General features: G+C 41.1%; 2 protein-coding genes across 7 annotated transcripts in view; one reads left to right on the top strand and one right to left on the bottom strand.

Moving 5' to 3' along the window:
- Positions 1 to 696, bottom strand: part of ttc41 (tetratricopeptide repeat domain 41) — a 62,093-nt gene extending 61,397 nt beyond the window's left edge. For 3 of the 6 annotated variants that reach the window (XM_048548600.2, XM_048548595.2, XM_059652531.1), the window contains exon 1: positions 7 to 272. The gene's annotated coding sequence lies outside the window, so the exon portion shown is untranslated. Of the gene's footprint in view, positions 1 to 6 lie in introns of all 6 variants that reach the window. The other 3 variants (XM_048548597.2, XM_048548598.2, XM_048548596.2) reach the window with 3 other exon arrangements.
- Positions 501 to 18,169, top strand: hsp90b1 (heat shock protein 90, beta (grp94), member 1). Its single transcript, XM_048548601.2, has 18 exons — positions 501 to 723; positions 1,572 to 1,659; positions 5,803 to 5,944; positions 6,344 to 6,460; positions 7,609 to 7,940; positions 8,163 to 8,274; positions 8,348 to 8,461; positions 10,458 to 10,574; positions 10,866 to 11,003; positions 11,148 to 11,225; positions 14,688 to 14,753; positions 15,105 to 15,374; positions 15,530 to 15,775; positions 16,214 to 16,350; positions 16,639 to 16,717; positions 17,142 to 17,297; positions 17,454 to 17,555; positions 17,919 to 18,169. The coding sequence occupies exons 1-18, from the start codon at positions 675 to 677 to the stop codon at positions 17,946 to 17,948; spliced, it is 2,373 nt and encodes a 790-aa protein (XP_048404558.1). The 5' UTR covers positions 501 to 674; the 3' UTR covers positions 17,949 to 18,169.
- Positions 18,170 to 18,632: the final 463 nt, after the last annotated feature.

Genomic DNA, 18,632 nt, shown 5'->3' on the forward strand with positions numbered 1-18,632 from the left:
ACGTACTCAGTATTTTCGCAAATAGAGAGAGAAAACCAAATCTCATCGCGGCCGTGGTCTTGCTGTGGCGTCCGGAGGCTCCCCCGTTTCTATGGAAACCGTCTCCAAGTCCGTGTCGCCAAGGCAAACGGGAGGTGCGCAGTTAACCCCGGAAGCAAATCGCAGGCAGCTTTCTATACCTCCGACGAATTTTTTTTATATTATGAAAGGATAAAAGATGGCAATCAGAGTCGCTATTACCACAACCTTTCTGCACCTAGTCCTCTCGGGAAACCAACCAGATCGCGGCCCAGCGAGCAGCGTACCTCGGGTACTCCCACGTGACCTCCGTGGACCTCTCAGCCAATCGGGGCGAGCCACGCTCTCGACGTAGGCTATGGTACATGGAAGGCGACGATTGGCGGAGAGCTGCCGATGGACGGTTCCGATTGGCCGGTCGCGTTTTGCGTGGGGGGTCGTGATTGGTTGCAGACGGCCTTGCCCCCGTCCACCCGCCCGTTCTCCGTCTATTCCCCGCCCATTCTCCCGGGTTTTATTGAAGGAACCGCGGCGTGGAGCGGTTTGCGTGAGGTGGACTGAAATTTAACTATCATATGCCGGCGGCTGAGTGGGGGCAAAAGGGGAAGAAAAACTATTAATAATACTACTACGAAGTTTAGAGCTCATACGTAAGGATGAGACAGGCCTGGATTCTCGCGCTACTGTGCGCGCTCCTAGCGTTCGGTAAGTGTGGAAAGCGTGCGAGCGGCTGGTTTCTAGAATCTTCCTCACTTTCCCCTCTGCGCCCCCATGCTGGGCTGTTGACCCGGGCGCTAACTCGGGATTCGACGACGGCCGCCACCTTGTACCCTTTCTCGACTTGAATTGAGACAGCGATATGGTCGCGACGAGAAGGGAAAAGGCTGCGTGCGTGCACGCGGGATGTAAAGCTAATGGGCAGCGAAACGGACATCTGCACCGATTTCCTCCACAATCTTCCTCCCCGCCACCCCCGCACTGCTCTTCCCTCACTGGCCGCCCTCCCTCAACAAGGTTCCTAACTCCCTCAATACCAGCCACCACCACCTTCACTCACTCTGTGCTATCCCCTCAGTGACTGTTCTCAGTATGACCTCTCCAACGGACGCCCTCCCTCAATACCTCCCATCTTCGTCCTTATCCTTATTCCTCCCCGTTCCCTCTCACTGTCCCCCAATTCCTACCCACGCCTCCTCGTTGCCCGGCTCTCATCTTTCCCCGTCGGTCCTATACTCTTTATGTCTTGCTCCGCTCTCCTTTTCGTTTCTTTCTTTCCCTTCCTGGGACGGCCCTTGTTTGGGGCTGAAACGAGCTCTCTAGGAGGAGGTTGTTCTCCCCTCCCAGTCTCTCTTTCCGGGGCTGTCTTTGTTCGACTGCGCCGTCAAGTTCTGGCCTTGTGCTTCCTCCTTGGGGGTTGGGTCGGCTCCTCTTCACCACCACCCCCCCCCCCCCCCCCCGGCGTTGGGCGGCTGTCTCCTTTAGTGTAAGGCACATCTGGGTTCGTCCAAACATACTGCTTACGGAAGGCCGATTTTTTTTTTATATTCCCCCAGCTCACGTTAGAGCTGAAGATGAAACGGTCGAGGAAGATCTCGGGAAAAGCAGGGACGGCTCACGGACCGACGATGAAGCTGTTAAAAGGTGCTGCCCTCTGTGCATTTTCAGTTTTTTTTCTCTACTGTACTTGAGAGACTGAACGAGTCCTTGAACAGACATTCATAAAGCTTGTATTGAATTTTAGAAACTGAAAGTCAGAAAATGGCCAGGATTGTCCTGAAGTCTCAAAGAATAGAAAGCAACGTGACCGTTCTTAGACTGAGGCTCCCGCTGGTGTAGCATTCAGTGGTGTGAAAATTGAAGATACTGTTTGGATTATATTGATGTCCTAGATAGACTTAGAAATAGTGGAATCTTTAGCAATATAATGTACAGTAATGTTGATTTTGTCACAGTAACTTGAATGGAAAGGTTTCATTAACCATATTAAAATCATGGTATGCCTTTAGTCCTATGGCATCAAGAGCAATATGATGTTACAAGCTGTCTCTTTAAATCTAGAATTATTCCATCTTGCGTTTGATATTCCCATTTGGCTTATTTCTACCACCTTATGCATAGTTTGATTTTCAGGTTTTTAGTGAAGTTGACCTTGGAGCTGGGCCAGGGCTTTATAACCTTGACAAGCATGTTAATAATACAGTATGGACTACACTTTGCAAAAGTTTGACTTTGTCATGTGGTTCCAGATTAGCTATGAGCTAAGTCAGAAGTAACCTCTTTGCATTTAGTTTAGAGTTATGGAGATCTACAACACAGGAAAAAGGCCCTTTTTCCCATTATATGCACACCAGTCAAGAACAGCCATCTAATTGTTAATCCCATGTTCTTGCCCCATAGCCTTGTATGCCTTGGCATTACAAGTGCACATATACATAACATGAGGATTTCTGCCTCTACCACAGAGTTTCAGATTCCCACCACCCTCTGCCTGTAAAGACTTTTCCCCCTCACTTCAGTCCTGTAGCACAGAGACAGGTCCTTTGGCCCAAACTGGTCCACTTCTCTGCATTTGGCCCATGTGCATCCAAACCTTTCGTATTCATGTATTTGTCCAAATGCCTTTTAAATGTTAATATACCTACCTCAACTACTTCTGACAACTCATTCCATATGCATACCGTGCTGAGGTTTTTAAAAAGTTGCCCCTTGGCTTATCCACCCTCTCCCTACAGTTCATTCCCTTGAGTCCTGGCAACATCCTTGTAAATTTCTCGTGTTCTTTCCAGTTTGATAACATCCTTCCCATAGCAAGGTGACCAAAACTGAACACTACTCCAGTGCAGTCTCACCAATGACCTGTATAACTTGCTAACTTAGGCACTCATACCCTGACTGAAGAAGGCTTAGTGTGTGAAAAATTCTCATTGTCCTGTCCACCTGAGCACACTTTTTTCTGAAAGTGGAGCCACCTGCACTCCAAGGTCTGCCTGTTCCACTGCACTCCCTAAGGCCATGCCATTTGCTGTGAAACTCCTACCTTGATTTGACTTTCCAAGATGCAACACCTCACTTTTTATCTATTTTAAACTCAATTTGCCACTTCTGGGTCCACTTCCCCAACTAATCAAGATCCTGCCCCATAACCATTCTCACTGTCCATGATACTGCTTATTTTAATGCCATCTGTAAACTTGCTAATCATGTCTTGATCATCATTCATATCATTATTATAGTTTTAAAAACTGCAGTGGGCCCAGCACTGATCCCTGAGGCATACCACTTGTCACAGGTCTCCAGTCTGACAAGCATCCTGCCACTGTTACACTCTGCTTCCTACCATTAAGCCAATTGTGTATTCAATTTATCTGCACTCCCTGGATTCCACGTGATCTAATCTTCTAAAGCAGCCTACCATGTGGAATCTCAAAGCCTTGCTGAAATCCATATGGACTACATCTACTACCCTGCCCTCGTCAACATTCATGGTCACTTCTTCAAAGAACTGCTAAATTTGATAGGCATGATCTATTTTGCATAAATCCATACTGACTACTAATCAAACCTGTCTTCCCCAATGCATATCTTATCCATCAATCTTCTCGTAACTTGCCTACCACAGGCTTGCTTGTCAATAATTCTCAAGTTTTTCTTTGCAGCCCTCCTTGAATAAGAGCACAACATTTGCTTCCCTAAGTTTTTGAGCCCTTACTCATGGCTGACAATGTTGCAGATATATCAGCCAGGGCCCCTGCAATTTCTTCTACTACTTGCAGGGTTTGTGGTTATATCTGGTCAGGACCATGAGGTTTATTCGCCTTGTACATTCTCTAATAATTGCAAATACCACATCTACTATGATATGGACTGTCCACAAGATATCACCACTAACTTCCCAAGTCTGTCTTCATGGTAAGTGAAAAAGAATAATTGCCCATCAGATCTTGACCATCTGCACTTTCTCACAAACATGTCCACTTTGGCTCTTGAGGGATCCTATTCTGTCTCTAGTTATTCCTTTCTCTTTTAATATGCTTAGAATCTCATTGGCTGAGAAGATTAGCATGAACCCACAGCTATCTCATGCCCCCTTTTTCGCCCTCCTAATTGCCTTCAATAAACCTCTGTATCCCCAATATCTTCATGGATTCCCTTGATCCCAGCTGCCTGTGCCTTACCATGCATCCTTTTCTTTTCTGGTCAAAGCCTCAATATTTTGTCATCCAGGGTTCCCTACTCTTGTCAACTCTTCTCTTCACCCTCACAAGAACAGAGGCGCCTTGAACTCTAGCTATCACACTTTTAAAGGCCTTACACTTGCCAGAGATCACTTTGTCTGCAGACAAACTACTGCACTTAATCCCTGCAAGTTCTTGATTCTGTCAAGCTTCCCCTTGACCCAACTTAAAATTTGAGCTTGTTGACCAGTTTTGTTCTTCAGAACTATTCTAAAATTTAATAGAACTATGATCACTGGTCCCAAAGTGCTTCCCCCACTGGTGCCCCAGGCACATGTCCTGCCCTATTTACCTGGAGTAGGTCTAATTTTGCCCCTTACCAAATAAGACACTCAGTACACTGCTTGAGGAAACTTCCCTGAACACACTTAACAAATTCTACCTAATCTAAGCCCTGAACACAGACTGGGACTGTAATAGTGTTGGAAAATTAAAATTCCACACTGACCAATCTATTGCTCCTGCATATTTGTTCCTCTAATTCTCATCATTCCGTGGGTCCCCAAATAGTAAACATTAAAAGATATCATGCCCTTATTTCTTAGCTCCACCCACAAAGCCTCATTGGATGATCCCTGTTATTTCCTCTGATTACTGCTGTGATACTCCCCTTAATCAAAAATGCAAGTCCCCTCCCCTCTTTCCTCATCTGTTCTGCCTAAAGCACCTGTACTCTGGCACATTAAGCTGCCAATCCTCTACCTCCTTTAGCCATTACAAAAACATGGCTATAATATCCCAGTCCTATGTAGCTATGCACACAGTTCATCAGCCTTACCTGTCAGCCCTCTTGTGTTGAAAGAGATACAGTTTAATCCAATAGGCATTCCTGCATCCCAGTTGTATTCTAGCCTGATGTCTCTTCAACTTGCTATTTCTGATTACTGTATCTCCTTCCAGCCTTGCAAATCTGCCTGCTAAGATATAGGTCTCTGCAGTTCAGGTGCAACCTATCTTTGCACAGGTCACCTCTGCCCCACAAAAGATTCCAATGATCCAGGAATCAGAATCCGTGTCCCCGCAGCAATTCTTCAACCACACTCATTCATCTGCCATGCCCTCCTGTTTTTGCCCCCTCAAGCACTTAGCTCCATAAGCACTTTGCCCCTTGCCCTAAATCATTCCCTCCGCTCACTCCCTTCTGAGGGGTAAAGTTCCCCCCCACCCCTCCCATCTACCTTATCTATGCCCCTCAATTTTATGCATCTCAATCATGTTCCCTCTTGGTCTCCTATGAAGTCAGTCTGACCCACCTGTCCATAACTGAAACTTGCCAGCCTGGGCAACATACTGATAAGTCTCCTCTGCGGCCTCTCCGGTGCTATCACATCCTCCTGATGGTGTGGATTATATAACCGCACAGAGTATTCCAGCTATGACCTAGCCAGTGTCTTGTACAACTTAAACAGTATTTGGTTTTAAAGAGCTTAGCATTGAGTTCTGTAAATATTACAACACCCTACACAAATTTTAACAGGAAATCTTCTGTGAAAAAAATGACTTTTATTGATGTCAAAGTAATGAATTTAACACTATATTCCCTTGTTAGGGAGGAAGAAGCTATCCAATTGGATGGACTGAATCCTGCGCAAGTTAAAGAAATCAGGGAGAAGGCTGAAAAATTCATGTTTCAAGCAGAAGTTAACAGAATGATGAAGCTGATCATTAATTCACTATATAAAAATAAGGAGGCAAGTTTTTTAAACATTCCTGAACTTGTTTTCAATATGCATGCCTTTAGGATTGCTGCCCTGTGACCATGTGGGATTCTAAATTTGGCACTCTTGCAGTGGTAAAGTATGCTGAAAATGAGAGCAGTAACTTTTTTCCTACTGATTGCATAGTCTTCTGGGGTTGAAGGAAAGACTAACAACTAGTACCTGTGTTTTAAATACAATTAGATGCAAACAATGAATCTGTGGTTATTCTTGTTAGTGGTTGTGGTGTTCTGATGTACTGATAGTTAGGAATGCTGATGTTTTACAGGTGTCAAAGCTAGATATCAGTGAAGCTCAAATACAGTCCCATTATATCTTATGATAACTATATTTGACTGAGGTCTTAGCTTTTTTAATGTTTACTGTTGTCAGATATTTCTCCGTGAACTGATTTCTAATGCTTCTGATGCTCTGGACAAGATCCGGTTGATATCCCTCACAAATGATACTGCACTACATGCCACAGAAGAGATGACCATCAAGATAAAGGTTAAATTTCTTTTGTTAAACTTGATGCAGTAAATATTGCTGGATTAATTGAGATTGTTGTAATAAAGATTTGATCTGCTCAAGGACCAGTGACAGCATTTGGTCTATATTTGCAATACTAGTTTAGCACAAGTTATAATCTTATGGGGAGCTATCTTGGAACAGGAGTAGCTCATTCAGTGCCTCAACCCTGTTCCAGTGCTAATTTGTGGCCTAATTATATATCTGCCTCTGGCCCATTCTTCTAAATGTTTTGCTTAAACTTGTCTATTTCAGATTGAACATTAACAATTGATAAAGCATCAACTGTTTTGTATGAGTTACAAACATCTGCCATTCTTTGTGTACGAGTGTTTTCTAACATTTTGGGCTGAATAGTCTGCCACCAATTCTCAGACTACGCCCATAGTTTTAGAATACCTAACCAGTAGAAATAGTTCAAAACCTTGATCAGATTACCTCCACTCTTCTAAATTTTGATGTAAACAGGCCTAATTTGTATAATCTCTTCTTGTAACTTAACCCCTGCATTCCAAGTTTCACTCCTGTAAACCATGTCAAACTCCTTACTTTCTTCATGGTATGAAAGTACCCTGGACTGTCCTTTTTTTAGTCCAAAATGGATAACTTCCCTTGCCTGCTTTGAACGCACTCTCTGCCACAGTTTTGCCCACTTGCTTACTGTACAAAAATCACTTTGTAATTTTATGCTATAATCTACACTGTCTACAATATCAGCAAATCTGGATATGACTTACTATGCCATTATCCAAGTTAATACTTGAATATTTGAGGCATTTAACACTTGTGGGACTCTGCTGGTCACGTCCTGCCAATTTCATTACCCTTTCTGTTGTCCCTTTCTGTGGCTGGCTACTCAACTGGCTTCCCAGCCAGGAGTAATTTGCCTTTCACGTGTATCCTTCTCACTTTTAAAATCTTTTTTAATGAGACTTCATCAAATGCCACTTGACTGAATGCTACTGCCACTGAACGCTTGACTTCCAATGGGGAGTGTACAGCTGATTAGAAAATGGGTGATTCTTTTAAATTCTGAATGTTGCAAATTCAGTCTGTTGCTAGCATTCAAATTACATTTGTCAATGTAAATAAAGTACACTGAAAAATTTACACTACTTTCTCTCTAGGCTGACAAGGAGAAGAACATGTTGCATGTCATGGATACAGGCATTGGAATGACGAAGGATGAGCTGATTAAAAACCTTGGGACAATTGCAAAATCTGGAACAAGTGAATTCTTAAACAAGCTGACAGAGGTGCAAAGTGATGATCAATCTGCCTCTGAGTTAATTGGCCAGTTTGGAGTTGGATTTTACTCTGCTTTCTTGGTGGCAGATAAGGTTATTGTAACATCAAAGCACAACAATGGTACACAACATATCTGGGAATCTGACTCCAATGAATTCTCTATCATAGAGGACCCACGAGGAAATACGTTAGGACGTGGTACTACTATTTCGTAAGTTTTGAATTCAGATTCTTCCAGTAATCCCTCAAATAGCCTGGGCTTGGAAACAGAATTCCTTGCTCTAGAATAATCAAAGTATTAGCTAGCTGGCAATGCAGTTACTATTGTTGCCTACTGCTATCACTATAAATTTGTATAAATTGCACTATAAAGCATTGATTGAATTACTAAATTGTTTGGAATTGTCTAATTTCATGTCTTGGACTTTTTCAGATTAGTCTTGAAGGAAGAGGCATCTGACTACCTTGAACTCGACACCATCAAAAATCTTGTAAAGAAATACTCTCAATTCATCAACTTCCCCATCTATATCTGGAGCAGCAAGGTAATTCAGATGCAAATCTGTGGACTGTAAACTCATCTAATTTCTAAATTTTAATCTAAGCTTCTCTTAATAGACAGAAACTGTAGAAGAACCGATGGATGAGGAAGAAACAAAGGAAAAGGAGGAAACTGATGATGAGGCAGCAGTTGAAGAGGAAGATGAAGAAAAGAAGGCTAAAACTAAGAAAGTATGAACTTTTAGCTACATAAGCATGTTCACAGAATTCACTGAATTAGTTAATAAGCAGGCTTCCAGGGATAAAGGAAGTGGCAATTAGCATTGCCAGAGATCTTGTTAAGGATTTACAAGTAAACAACTTGGAGGGAGCTGTGACATTAAGTTACTTAAGTCACAGACAACTAGTCATGACTCATCTTGAGGGTCCTTATACCTCTGGCAAGGGATGAAGTTCTGGGATCATTCATAACCTAAGTTGATGTCAGACTTGAAACTGTGCTGCTGGTATTGCTGTATTGCAAACTAGCTGATCAGTTAAGTTTGTGGCAGATTTGCCAAATAATAGTCTGATCATCTTTTAGACAAGGATTGTGGGTGATGCTGACTTGCTCACTGAGCTGGCTTGTTTCCCTTAATGTCAGTACACTTGGACAACGAAGGCCATCAGTCTGACTGCAACAATGTAATCATAGTAGCCCAAGCCAAACGTGCATGGGAATTCCTAGAGGCATGGTTCTAAACCCATAATGCAATCAACAAATGTGGGGTGAATTGAATTGGCTGAATTTTGATATCAAACACTTGGCAATACTGGATACTGCAAAGGCAATGGGCCCTGATGTCATTCTGGCAATAGTACTGAAAATGTGCTACCCTAACCAAGCTATTCCAATAAAGCTACGACATTGATATCTATCCAGCAATGAGGAAAATTGCTCAAGTATGTCCTGTACACACAGCCAACCTGACCAGCTATCGTCCTATCAGTCTACTCCAAATTCCAGTAAAGTGATGAAGGTATCATCAACAATGCTGTCAAGCAGCACCTGATCAAATGATACCCAGTTTGGGTTCTGCCAGGGCTGCTCAGCTCCTGACATCATTGAAACCTTGGTTCACATGGACAAGAGCTGAATTCCAGGGGTGATGAGTGACAGCCCTTGATCTCAAGGCTGCATTTGATTGTGGCATCAAGGAACCCTAGCAAAACTGGAATCTGAGTACTGGGGACAAACTCTCTGGTTGGATGAGTGTGGCTTCAACAGCTTTTGAATCTTGGCACCATCCAGGACAAAGCAGTCTGCTTGATTGGCACTGCATCAACTCCCTCCTCCACTGACAATGGTGTGTACTATCTACAAGATGCACTGCAGAAGCTCACCAAAGATCCTCGCAGTACCTTCCAAACCTACGACTACTTCCGTCTAGAAAGACAAGGGCAGCAGACATGGGAATACCACCACCTGGAAATTCCCTGTCAAGTCACTCACCATCCTGACTTGGAAAATGGCTGTTCCTTCAATGTTGCTGGGTTGAAATCCTGGAAATCCCTGCTGAATAGCATTGTGGATCAACCCACAGTAGGTGGACTGCAGTGGTTCAAGAAGGCAGCTCACCACCTTATCAAGGGCATCTAGGGATGGGCAAGAAATGGTGGCCAGCTAGTGACACCCACATCCCACAAATGAATCCCAAAAAAAATTGGTCTCCAATTCAAACTCATACAGAAAACCAGAAATGACACTACTTGCCATAATGGACCAGTCAGTAAATTCCAGGCAGAGTAGAACATCATTGGAGGCCTCACTGATGTTACCTTGCATGGTGACGGAATGTCTGAACAAAAGCAAGCCAGCTTGGCTAGCAAGTTAGCAACCTCAGTAGTCAGATCACTTTTAATGTGGGCAGTCAAGATATTGGGTAAGTTCTTTCAAGAGACACTGTTAGCAGTGAGAGACCCCCAAAGCAAGTGGCCAGCTTTTTTAAGCTATGCTGCGAGATGTTAAAGCACTATTGCACAGAACAGCAATGTCTTTTCTATCCAGAGAGCTGAAATTGAGTCAAAATCATTTTGAAAGTCATGATAGCCAGAGAACTATAGAATCAAAGCATCTCAATAGTTAGAGCTGACACAAATTGAAAGACTGTTATGGCATATGCGTTCAGGATACGAGGTCTTGTGTTTCTGTGTTCCAGGATTTACTTGATTCTTGATTTTTATGCAGGTTGAAAAAACAGTCTGGGATTGGGAGCTGATGAATGACATCAAACCAATCTGGCAAAGACCAACTAAAGAAATAGAAGATGAAGAATATACAGCTTTTTACAAAACCTTCTCAAAGGTAACCTTTTTCCTCCTAGAATCTGAGTTCCTGTTTTTGTTGCAAACATTGTACAGCTTTTTATGTAGTTTTAAAACAATTATTCTGGTAACCAGGTCCAGAATGACCAATTGGGTAGTATCCTACTCAGTGAAGGGTGATATTGCATTTTAAATGTAATGTTTGGTGCTGTTCCACCTGAATGTGATCATGCTGTAGTGAGAATATGAAACAGTGAATTCCTAAAAGTGATATTGAAATATGCTAAGTGGCTCCTAATGAATTTAGCTTTATGACATCCTTTCTCTTCAGGATTCGGAGGAACCGATAGCTCATATCCACTTCACTGCTGAAGGAGAAGTCACATTCAAGTCTATCTTGTTTGTGCCTAAAACTGCACCCCGTGGTTTATTTGATGAATACGGATCAAAGAAATCTGACTTCATTAAGGTATGCTACTTCTCTATTGTAGCACATTCTTAATACACATGGTTTAAATATGATCATTTTTATGCACAAAAGTGTTACTAGTATATTGTTACTTGTGCTTTAATCTAGTGTTCATTCTCTTAATCAAATGTCTTCTGCTTGCAGTTATTTGTTCGTAGAGTGTTTATCACAGATGACTTCCATGACATGATGCCGAAGTATTTGAATTTCATCAAGGGTGTAGTAAGTAGTTCTAAATGATGTCTCTGATACGGTCATGCTTAAAGTACTAACTGTACTCCACTGCCTGCTAAGACCAAACAAGTGTAATTGCTGTTCAGTAACTAAATTTTGAATTGACTTCAATGCACATGACATGGGAACACAAGTAACAGATGCAGGGGTAAGACATCTAACCCCTTTAGCCTACCCCACCATATTGTGAAATCATAATGACTTATCTGTCCAAAGCTATAGATCCTTTTTGTCAGCTTATCGAAGGTCTCAACCTGTATTTTCAAAAAAATCTATCTTTAAATTTCAGTGATCTAACTTTTGCAGTGTAACTCTGAGAGAACTACAGATAGTCTTGTATTTTCTGGCAGAAGTTCCTTTGCATCTCAATTCTAAATTAATGTTTTTTTATTCTGTAACTTTCTAGATTGAAATTTCCCCCCTAATGGAAACATCTACCAGGTCATGCCCCCACAAACCCTTTTTTTTTCTTTTCAGTGAATTTCACCACTTGGCTTTTAACTCCATGAATAAAGGCTCAGCTTGTTCAACTGTTAAGTTGACCCATTATTATCCCAGGAGATAGCAGTATTGAATTTTTTTGAACTGCCTCCAATGTCAGTATATTTTTGAATAAGTGACCAAAAACTCTCCACTGTACTTTGTGTGGCCTCACTTTTAACTCAGTTAAAACAAGAATTTCCTCATTAAAATATTTCGTAGCAGGTTTACACTATTTTTCCAACAACAGTTGTTAGACCAACTGGCCTAAAGTTTCCTGCTTTTGTCTGTCTTTCTCTTCCCCCACCCACGTGCGAGTAGGGGCATCATAATAGAACATAGAACAGTACAGCACAGAACAGGCCCCTCAGCCCACGATGTTGTGCCGACCATTGATCTTCATGTATGCACTGTCAAATTTCTGTGACCATATGCATGTCCAGCAGTGTCTCAAATGTCCCCAATGACATTGCTTCCACAACTGCTGGCAACGCATTCCATGCTGTCTCAGCTCTGTAAAAGAACCCGCCTCTGACATCCCCTCTATACTTTCCTCCAACCAGCTTAAAACTATGACCCCTCGTGTTAGCCTTTTCTGCCCTGGGAAATAGTCTCTGGCTATCAACTCTATCTATGCCTCTCATTATCTTGTATACCTCAATTAGGTTCCCTCTCCTCCTCCTTTTCTCCAATGAAAAAAGTCCGAGCTCAGTCACCCTCTCTTCATAAGATAAGCCCTCCAGTCCAGGCAGCATCCTGGTAAACCTCCTCTGAACCCTCTCCAAAGCATCTACATCTTTCCTATAATAGGGCGACCAGAACTGGATGCAGTATTCCAAGTGCGGTCTAACAAGTTTTATAGAGCTGCGACAAGATCTCACGACTCTTAAACTCAATCCCCCTGTTAATGAAAGCTAAAACACCATATGCTTTCTTAACAACCCTGTCCACTTGGGTGGCCATTTTAAGGGATCTATGTATCTCCACACCAAGATCCCTCTGTTCCTCCACACTGCCAAGAATCCTATCCTTAATCCTGTACTCAGCTTTCAAATTCGACCTTCCAAAATGCATCACCTCGTGTTTATCCAGGTTGAACTCCATCTGCCACTTCTCAGCCCATCTCTGCATACTGTCAATGTCCCGCTGCAGCCTACAACAGCCCTCTATACTGTCAACGACACCTCCAACTTTTGTGTCGTCTGCAAACTTGCTGACCCATCCTTCAATTCCCTCATCCAAGTCATTAATAAAAATTACAAACAGTAGAGGCCCAAGGACAGAGCCCTGTGGAACACCACTCACCACTGACTTCCAGGCAGAATATTTTCCTTCTACTACCACTCGCTGTCTTCAGTTGGCCAGCCAATTCTGTATCCAGACAGCTAAGTTCCCCAGTATCCCATTCCTCCTGACCTTCTGAATGAGCCTACCATGGGGAACCTTATCGAATGCCTTACTGAAGTCCATATACACCACATCACAGCTCAACCCTCATCAACTTTTCTAGTCACATCCTCAAAGAACTCGATAAGGTTTGTGAGGCATGACCTGCCCCCCTCAAAGCTGTGTTGACTGCATTTGATCAAGCCATGCTCTTCCAGATGGTCATAAATCCTATCCCTCGGAATCCTTTCTAACACCTTGCAGACGACAGATGTGAGACTTACTGGTCTGTAATTGCTGGGGATTTCCCTATTTCTTTTGAAGAGAGGAATCACATTTGCCTCTCTCCATAATAGTGGTACAGTTTGCTGGAAATTTTCCCAAATCCAGTAAGGTCTAATTTATAGATTGACTGTGCTATCTCTGCAACCACTTCCTTCTAGAACCCTTGGATGCAGGCCATCAGATCTTCATCATCTGCCTTAACTCCTTTTTTGTCAAATACATAATGCTTATCTCATTTTGTGACGTTCACACCATGAAAGCTGATCTAAAATATTGGCTTAAAGTGTGATTTTTTCCCTTCTTCCAATTAATCAATTCCATTGTCATACCCTCAAGGTTTCTCATTAGTCCTGACTACTTTCTATTTGTCTAAAAGCTGTTGAGCAACTTCCCCTCATTAGCTTTTGACATTTCTCTTGAAATTCCAAATCGTGACACTGCAATGTTTTGCTACTTGTGTGCTTTTTTCACTCTCTGACCACCCCTGCTATCTACCAATGGTTTTCCTTGTCCAGTCATTTTAGACTCTATTGACATTTTGTTGAGCATTAAAATGTTTGCACAAACCTTTTTTCCCTTAGTCTATTTTTCCACCCTGCGCTTAAACAAATTTCCTCATGCCCCTAATAGATACATAAGGTGAGGACATTGGTTTGACACCCAGGTTCTTCCTGAAATAAAAAATTTGAAATTCTACCATGATTGTTGCCTAAAGGAGTCCTTAACTTGTTGCAAAACCTGCCCAATGTGCTGTTTTTGTAAAGTAACATCCATGATGTGCTGTACAACTTTTTCCTTTCATATTGCCCTTGACCATCAACTGTCTTGTCAGTATGCACATTAAAGTCACTGTTCCAATCATGAAGACCTGTAAACAACTTGCACCTGTGACTGCCTTCCCTTCCTACTCTTATTTCCATCAAACTGCACAATATGGTTTGTGGCACCTATTTCATTGGACTAATACCATAGACAATAGTATCCCACTTCCCTTTTTCAAATAGTGACCACCTCAATATTGACTTCAGTGCTGTTCACCACCATGCAACCATGTCACTGCATATATATGCAATGTCCAAAGTGAATTTCCAAACTTGGAACAGGCAAACCTGTTAAATCTAAATGCTTGAAACACTTCTGATGGTATTAAACCTGTAGTTTGTATGCATGTGGCACATTGAATTACTATATGGAATTTTTCAATACTTTTGTTCAAGTGTAGTCTAATCCTTTCTAACTGCTGCTTTCATTTTTATGAAAGTTCTTTATTTTAGCACTTGATCTGCTCTTTCCCTACAGGTGGATTCTGATGATCTACCTCTGAATGTGTCACGTGAGACTTTGCAACAGCACAAATTGTTAAAGGTAGTGCATTTGTTACCCTGATTTTAAAGCTGAAGTGCTCCTGATTAGCATCTCTGCTGTCACCTGAGGTATGGTGACCCTTGAGTTAAACCAATCACATCTTCTCTCTTGAGAGAGCAGCCCTATGGCCCTCTAGGATTTGTGACTTTTTTCCTTGTAATGCCTCTTGTGCTTCAAATGTAATAAATTATTAAAAGGAGGAGTATCTCCCTTTAGAATGGAGGTCTCTAAGTATGATAGAGGCTTTAAAGCCCCACCCATCACTGTTTGGAAGATGGTGAGAATGTTTTACTCTGTAGTATTTTCAATAGTTGATTTTTCTAATACATGTGACAAATTATCTCTAAATAGGTCATTAGAAAGAAGCTTGTGCGCAAAACTCTAGATATGATCAAGAAGATTGCAGAAGAGAAGTATGAAGACGAATTCTGGAAGGAATTTGGAACTAATATTAAGCTGGGTGTAATTGAGGATCACTCCAATAGAACACGTTTGGCCAAATTACTACGTTTCCAGTCCTCTAACCATGAATCTAAACCGACTAGTTTGGAGCAGTACTTGGAAAGGATGAAGGAGAAGCAAGACAAGATCTACTTCATGGCTGGATCAAGTAGAAAAGAGGTGTGATTGCTAATACTGAAATTGTATATGAGCAGTAGGTGTGCTGCATAGTAATATTTGCCAAGTGCATAATACTAAAGCACTTTGCATTGCTGTACAAAATGGGAGTCTTGAATCAAACTGTAAAATATAAACAATTTCTTGTTTTTAAACAGGTTGAATCTTCTCCCTTTGTTGAACGTCTACTGAAGAAGGGTTATGAGGTTCTGTATCTGACAGAACCTGTTGATGAATACTGTATCCAAGCTTTGCCTGAATTTGATGGAAAGAGATTCCAGAATGTTGCAAAAGAAGGGCTGAAGTTTGATGAAAGTGAAAAGGCTAAAGAGAAACATGAGGCAATGGAGAAGGAGTATGAGCCACTCTTAACCTGGCTAAAGGACAAAGCACTAAAAGATAAGGTATATGACAAAAAGATACGTCAAGGTAGTAAGCTTATCCAGGTTTTTTACATGCATGTAAAGATGTTTCACTTTTGCAGCTGCAGCAAAAACAACTTTTGAGATGTCAACTTTTTTATAACAATTGTAGAATGATTTAATCATGAAGTCATAGTTGTTAATGCAGTGTGCCATTTAAGTGCTGTTATAAGTAAACCTAGTAAGTCAGTGCTCAAGTTGTGAAATCCTAGCAGGAAAAAACTATACCCACAATTCCCTAAAGAACAAGGTGTTTTTAAATACTTAGTGAAGACAGGATTTAATGCAGAAGGCACCAAATAGTGGCAATCAGTCCAAAGACAGTTGGGTATTTTAATAAACTTGGTGTCCTTTCCCAAAAAATGCATAGCCTCTTAAGAGCTGAAGGGAATTGTAAATGTTTGTTTTTATTTTTTTAAGATTGAGAAGGCTGTACTGTCCCAGCGTCTAACAGATTCTCCTAGTGCACTTGTGGCCAGCCAGTATGGGTGGTCTGGTAACATGGAAAGAATAATGAAGGCACAAGCCTACCAGACTGGAAAAGATATTTCAACAAAGTAAGTTTTTAATAGTCTTAAACAGTAAGATACTGGTATTGGGTCAAAATATCCTCTTAAACCTAAATTTTTGGCTTGCAGTTTGATGTGGGACACTTTAAGGAACAAGCAGCTGTTTTAAAAATGCTAATACTAACACAAGACAATGCTTGTTATGCACTTAGTTTTACAAGGGCTAGTATGAAAAATTAAGGTGGGCTATCTTCTTACTGGTTTTATTAGCACTAAGTGGAATGACTAGATCTCTTTAGTATCTTTTAGTACTAAAGAGTTTGAACTTTCTTTCAGTTATTATTCTAGTCAAAAGAAGACATTTGAAGTTAATCCAAGACATCCTTTGATAAAAGAAATGCTGAAACGAGTGAAGGTAAGGTTATTTGAGGAAAAAGTACTCAAGATTGTATAATTACCACAAAGTTCATAATTAAATGGGTTGTACCATGTCAATTTGGTTTGTGCTTTCCTAGAATAAAGGGAGTTTGTAAGATTGAGTTTTATCTTGGCCACTGTTTTCAGACTAGTTAAGCAATTGCTTTCTATCACAGAAAAGCCATTGTAACAGTGCAAACATTACTTTAAACCAGTGTCTTACCAAAGTACCATTTTACAGTTGGTACTAGACTAGTGAGGCAGAAGCAGTTTAAATCTCAATGTTGCACACTATGCATTTCTGGGTTAGCACAGCATTGTGGTGGATTAAAATCTTCCCTGAAAGGAAGGAAATCTACTTTTCTAGTTTGCAAAATCTACTGAGGCTTTGATTTTAATGTAAAATTTCACATTTCCTTCAGGAAAATGAGGAGGATCAGACTGCCACTGACCTTGCTATGGTGTTATTTGAGACTGCCACATTACGCTCTGGTTACCAATTACCAGACACCAAGTCATATGGTGATAGAATTGAAAGAATGCTTCGTCTAAGCATGAATATAGATCTCAATGAACAGGTATACAGTTGGTTAACTTGCATTTAGCAAAAGCTTAACTTGGTTGGCTCTCTTTTTAAGGATGGCAAGACCTAACCTTTGATAGCATTGTGGGAGTGAAGTGATTTGACTACTGATTAGAATTGTATTCTAGTTACTGAATTATTCCTGTTTAAGGTTGAAGAGTATGAAGAGATATCTGAAGAGGCTGAACAAGAGAAAGAAGATGTAGAAGATATTGCAGATGATGATGATGAAGCAGAGGAAAAACAGACTGAAGTAGGTTTTCAATTAAATCTAAAGGCTACTGCTTTTGAGGTACAAAAATGACATTGACACTGTTTTGGGTCAGTTCCCAGATGAGCTGAGGTTAACAATTAAAGTCCTGCCTTTTTTGCAACCATGCTCCTTCTCTAGTTTAACATTTTACTGCAATACAACTGAGGAATTTAGCTGTGCCCCTGATTTTATTCTCTCCCCCTGCCCCCCAAAAAAAAGTAGGATTGGTTCAATTAGCTGGATGGCTGGCTTTATGATGAGAGCAGCTCTAGGCTGTGTTGGGATTTTAGTGACTTTTACATGTGTACAGTAATGCAAAGACCACTTGCAACACTTCAGTTACATGTTTCTTCCCATTTCCAGGAATCCACAGATGTAAAAGATGAATTGTAAGGAGTTTGAAGACTGTGATTTACACTGGGGAAGTGTAATATACTGAGATGAGACCATTGAACAGGATGAACAAAAATTCACTATCCCTATTAAAGGTATGGGAGGGCAGAAGTTTTTTGTATGTTACTTGCATTCCTTCAAGTGAAATGACTGTGTAAATTTGTAATATTTAAAATGACTTTGTGAAACTTGTCATGTAAACAATAAAACTTTTCCACAAACTTTGTTCAAGTTTTTTTAATTGTTCAATGAAACCCCCTTGGAATAAACTGGTGGCATGCAAAATGTTCCAAAATAGAGCAGTTTGGCATGCAGGATCCTTTTCTATAGGATTAGTCTTACTCCACTTACTGTTTAAAATCCTATAGTAAGGTGTCAGTTAGTCCAGAAGTGACTTACACTTGGGTTAATAAGTTTTTTCTTTATTTAAACTTTACCTGAGTATTTTCAATTGTTCAGCTCCCCTGTAAAATGAGGGTTTTGCATGTTTTCTTGAACACAAGTAACATTTTATAGTTGTTAGGTTGACTTGGCAGTAGTAATAGGAAATTGCATTGACCAAATGTTTTCAGCCTTGAATGAAATAGCTGATGGGCAGTTTTGTGAATAATTCTCAACATAGTTGAGATGCTAATAATCCATCTTACAACCAGGAGCTTGTTTGAATATGAAACAAACATATGC

This window comes from Stegostoma tigrinum, chromosome 18 (assembly GCF_030684315.1).
Source record: "Stegostoma tigrinum isolate sSteTig4 chromosome 18, sSteTig4.hap1, whole genome shotgun sequence".
In the NCBI taxonomy this organism is placed as follows: Eukaryota; Metazoa; Chordata; class Chondrichthyes; order Orectolobiformes; family Stegostomatidae; genus Stegostoma; species Stegostoma tigrinum.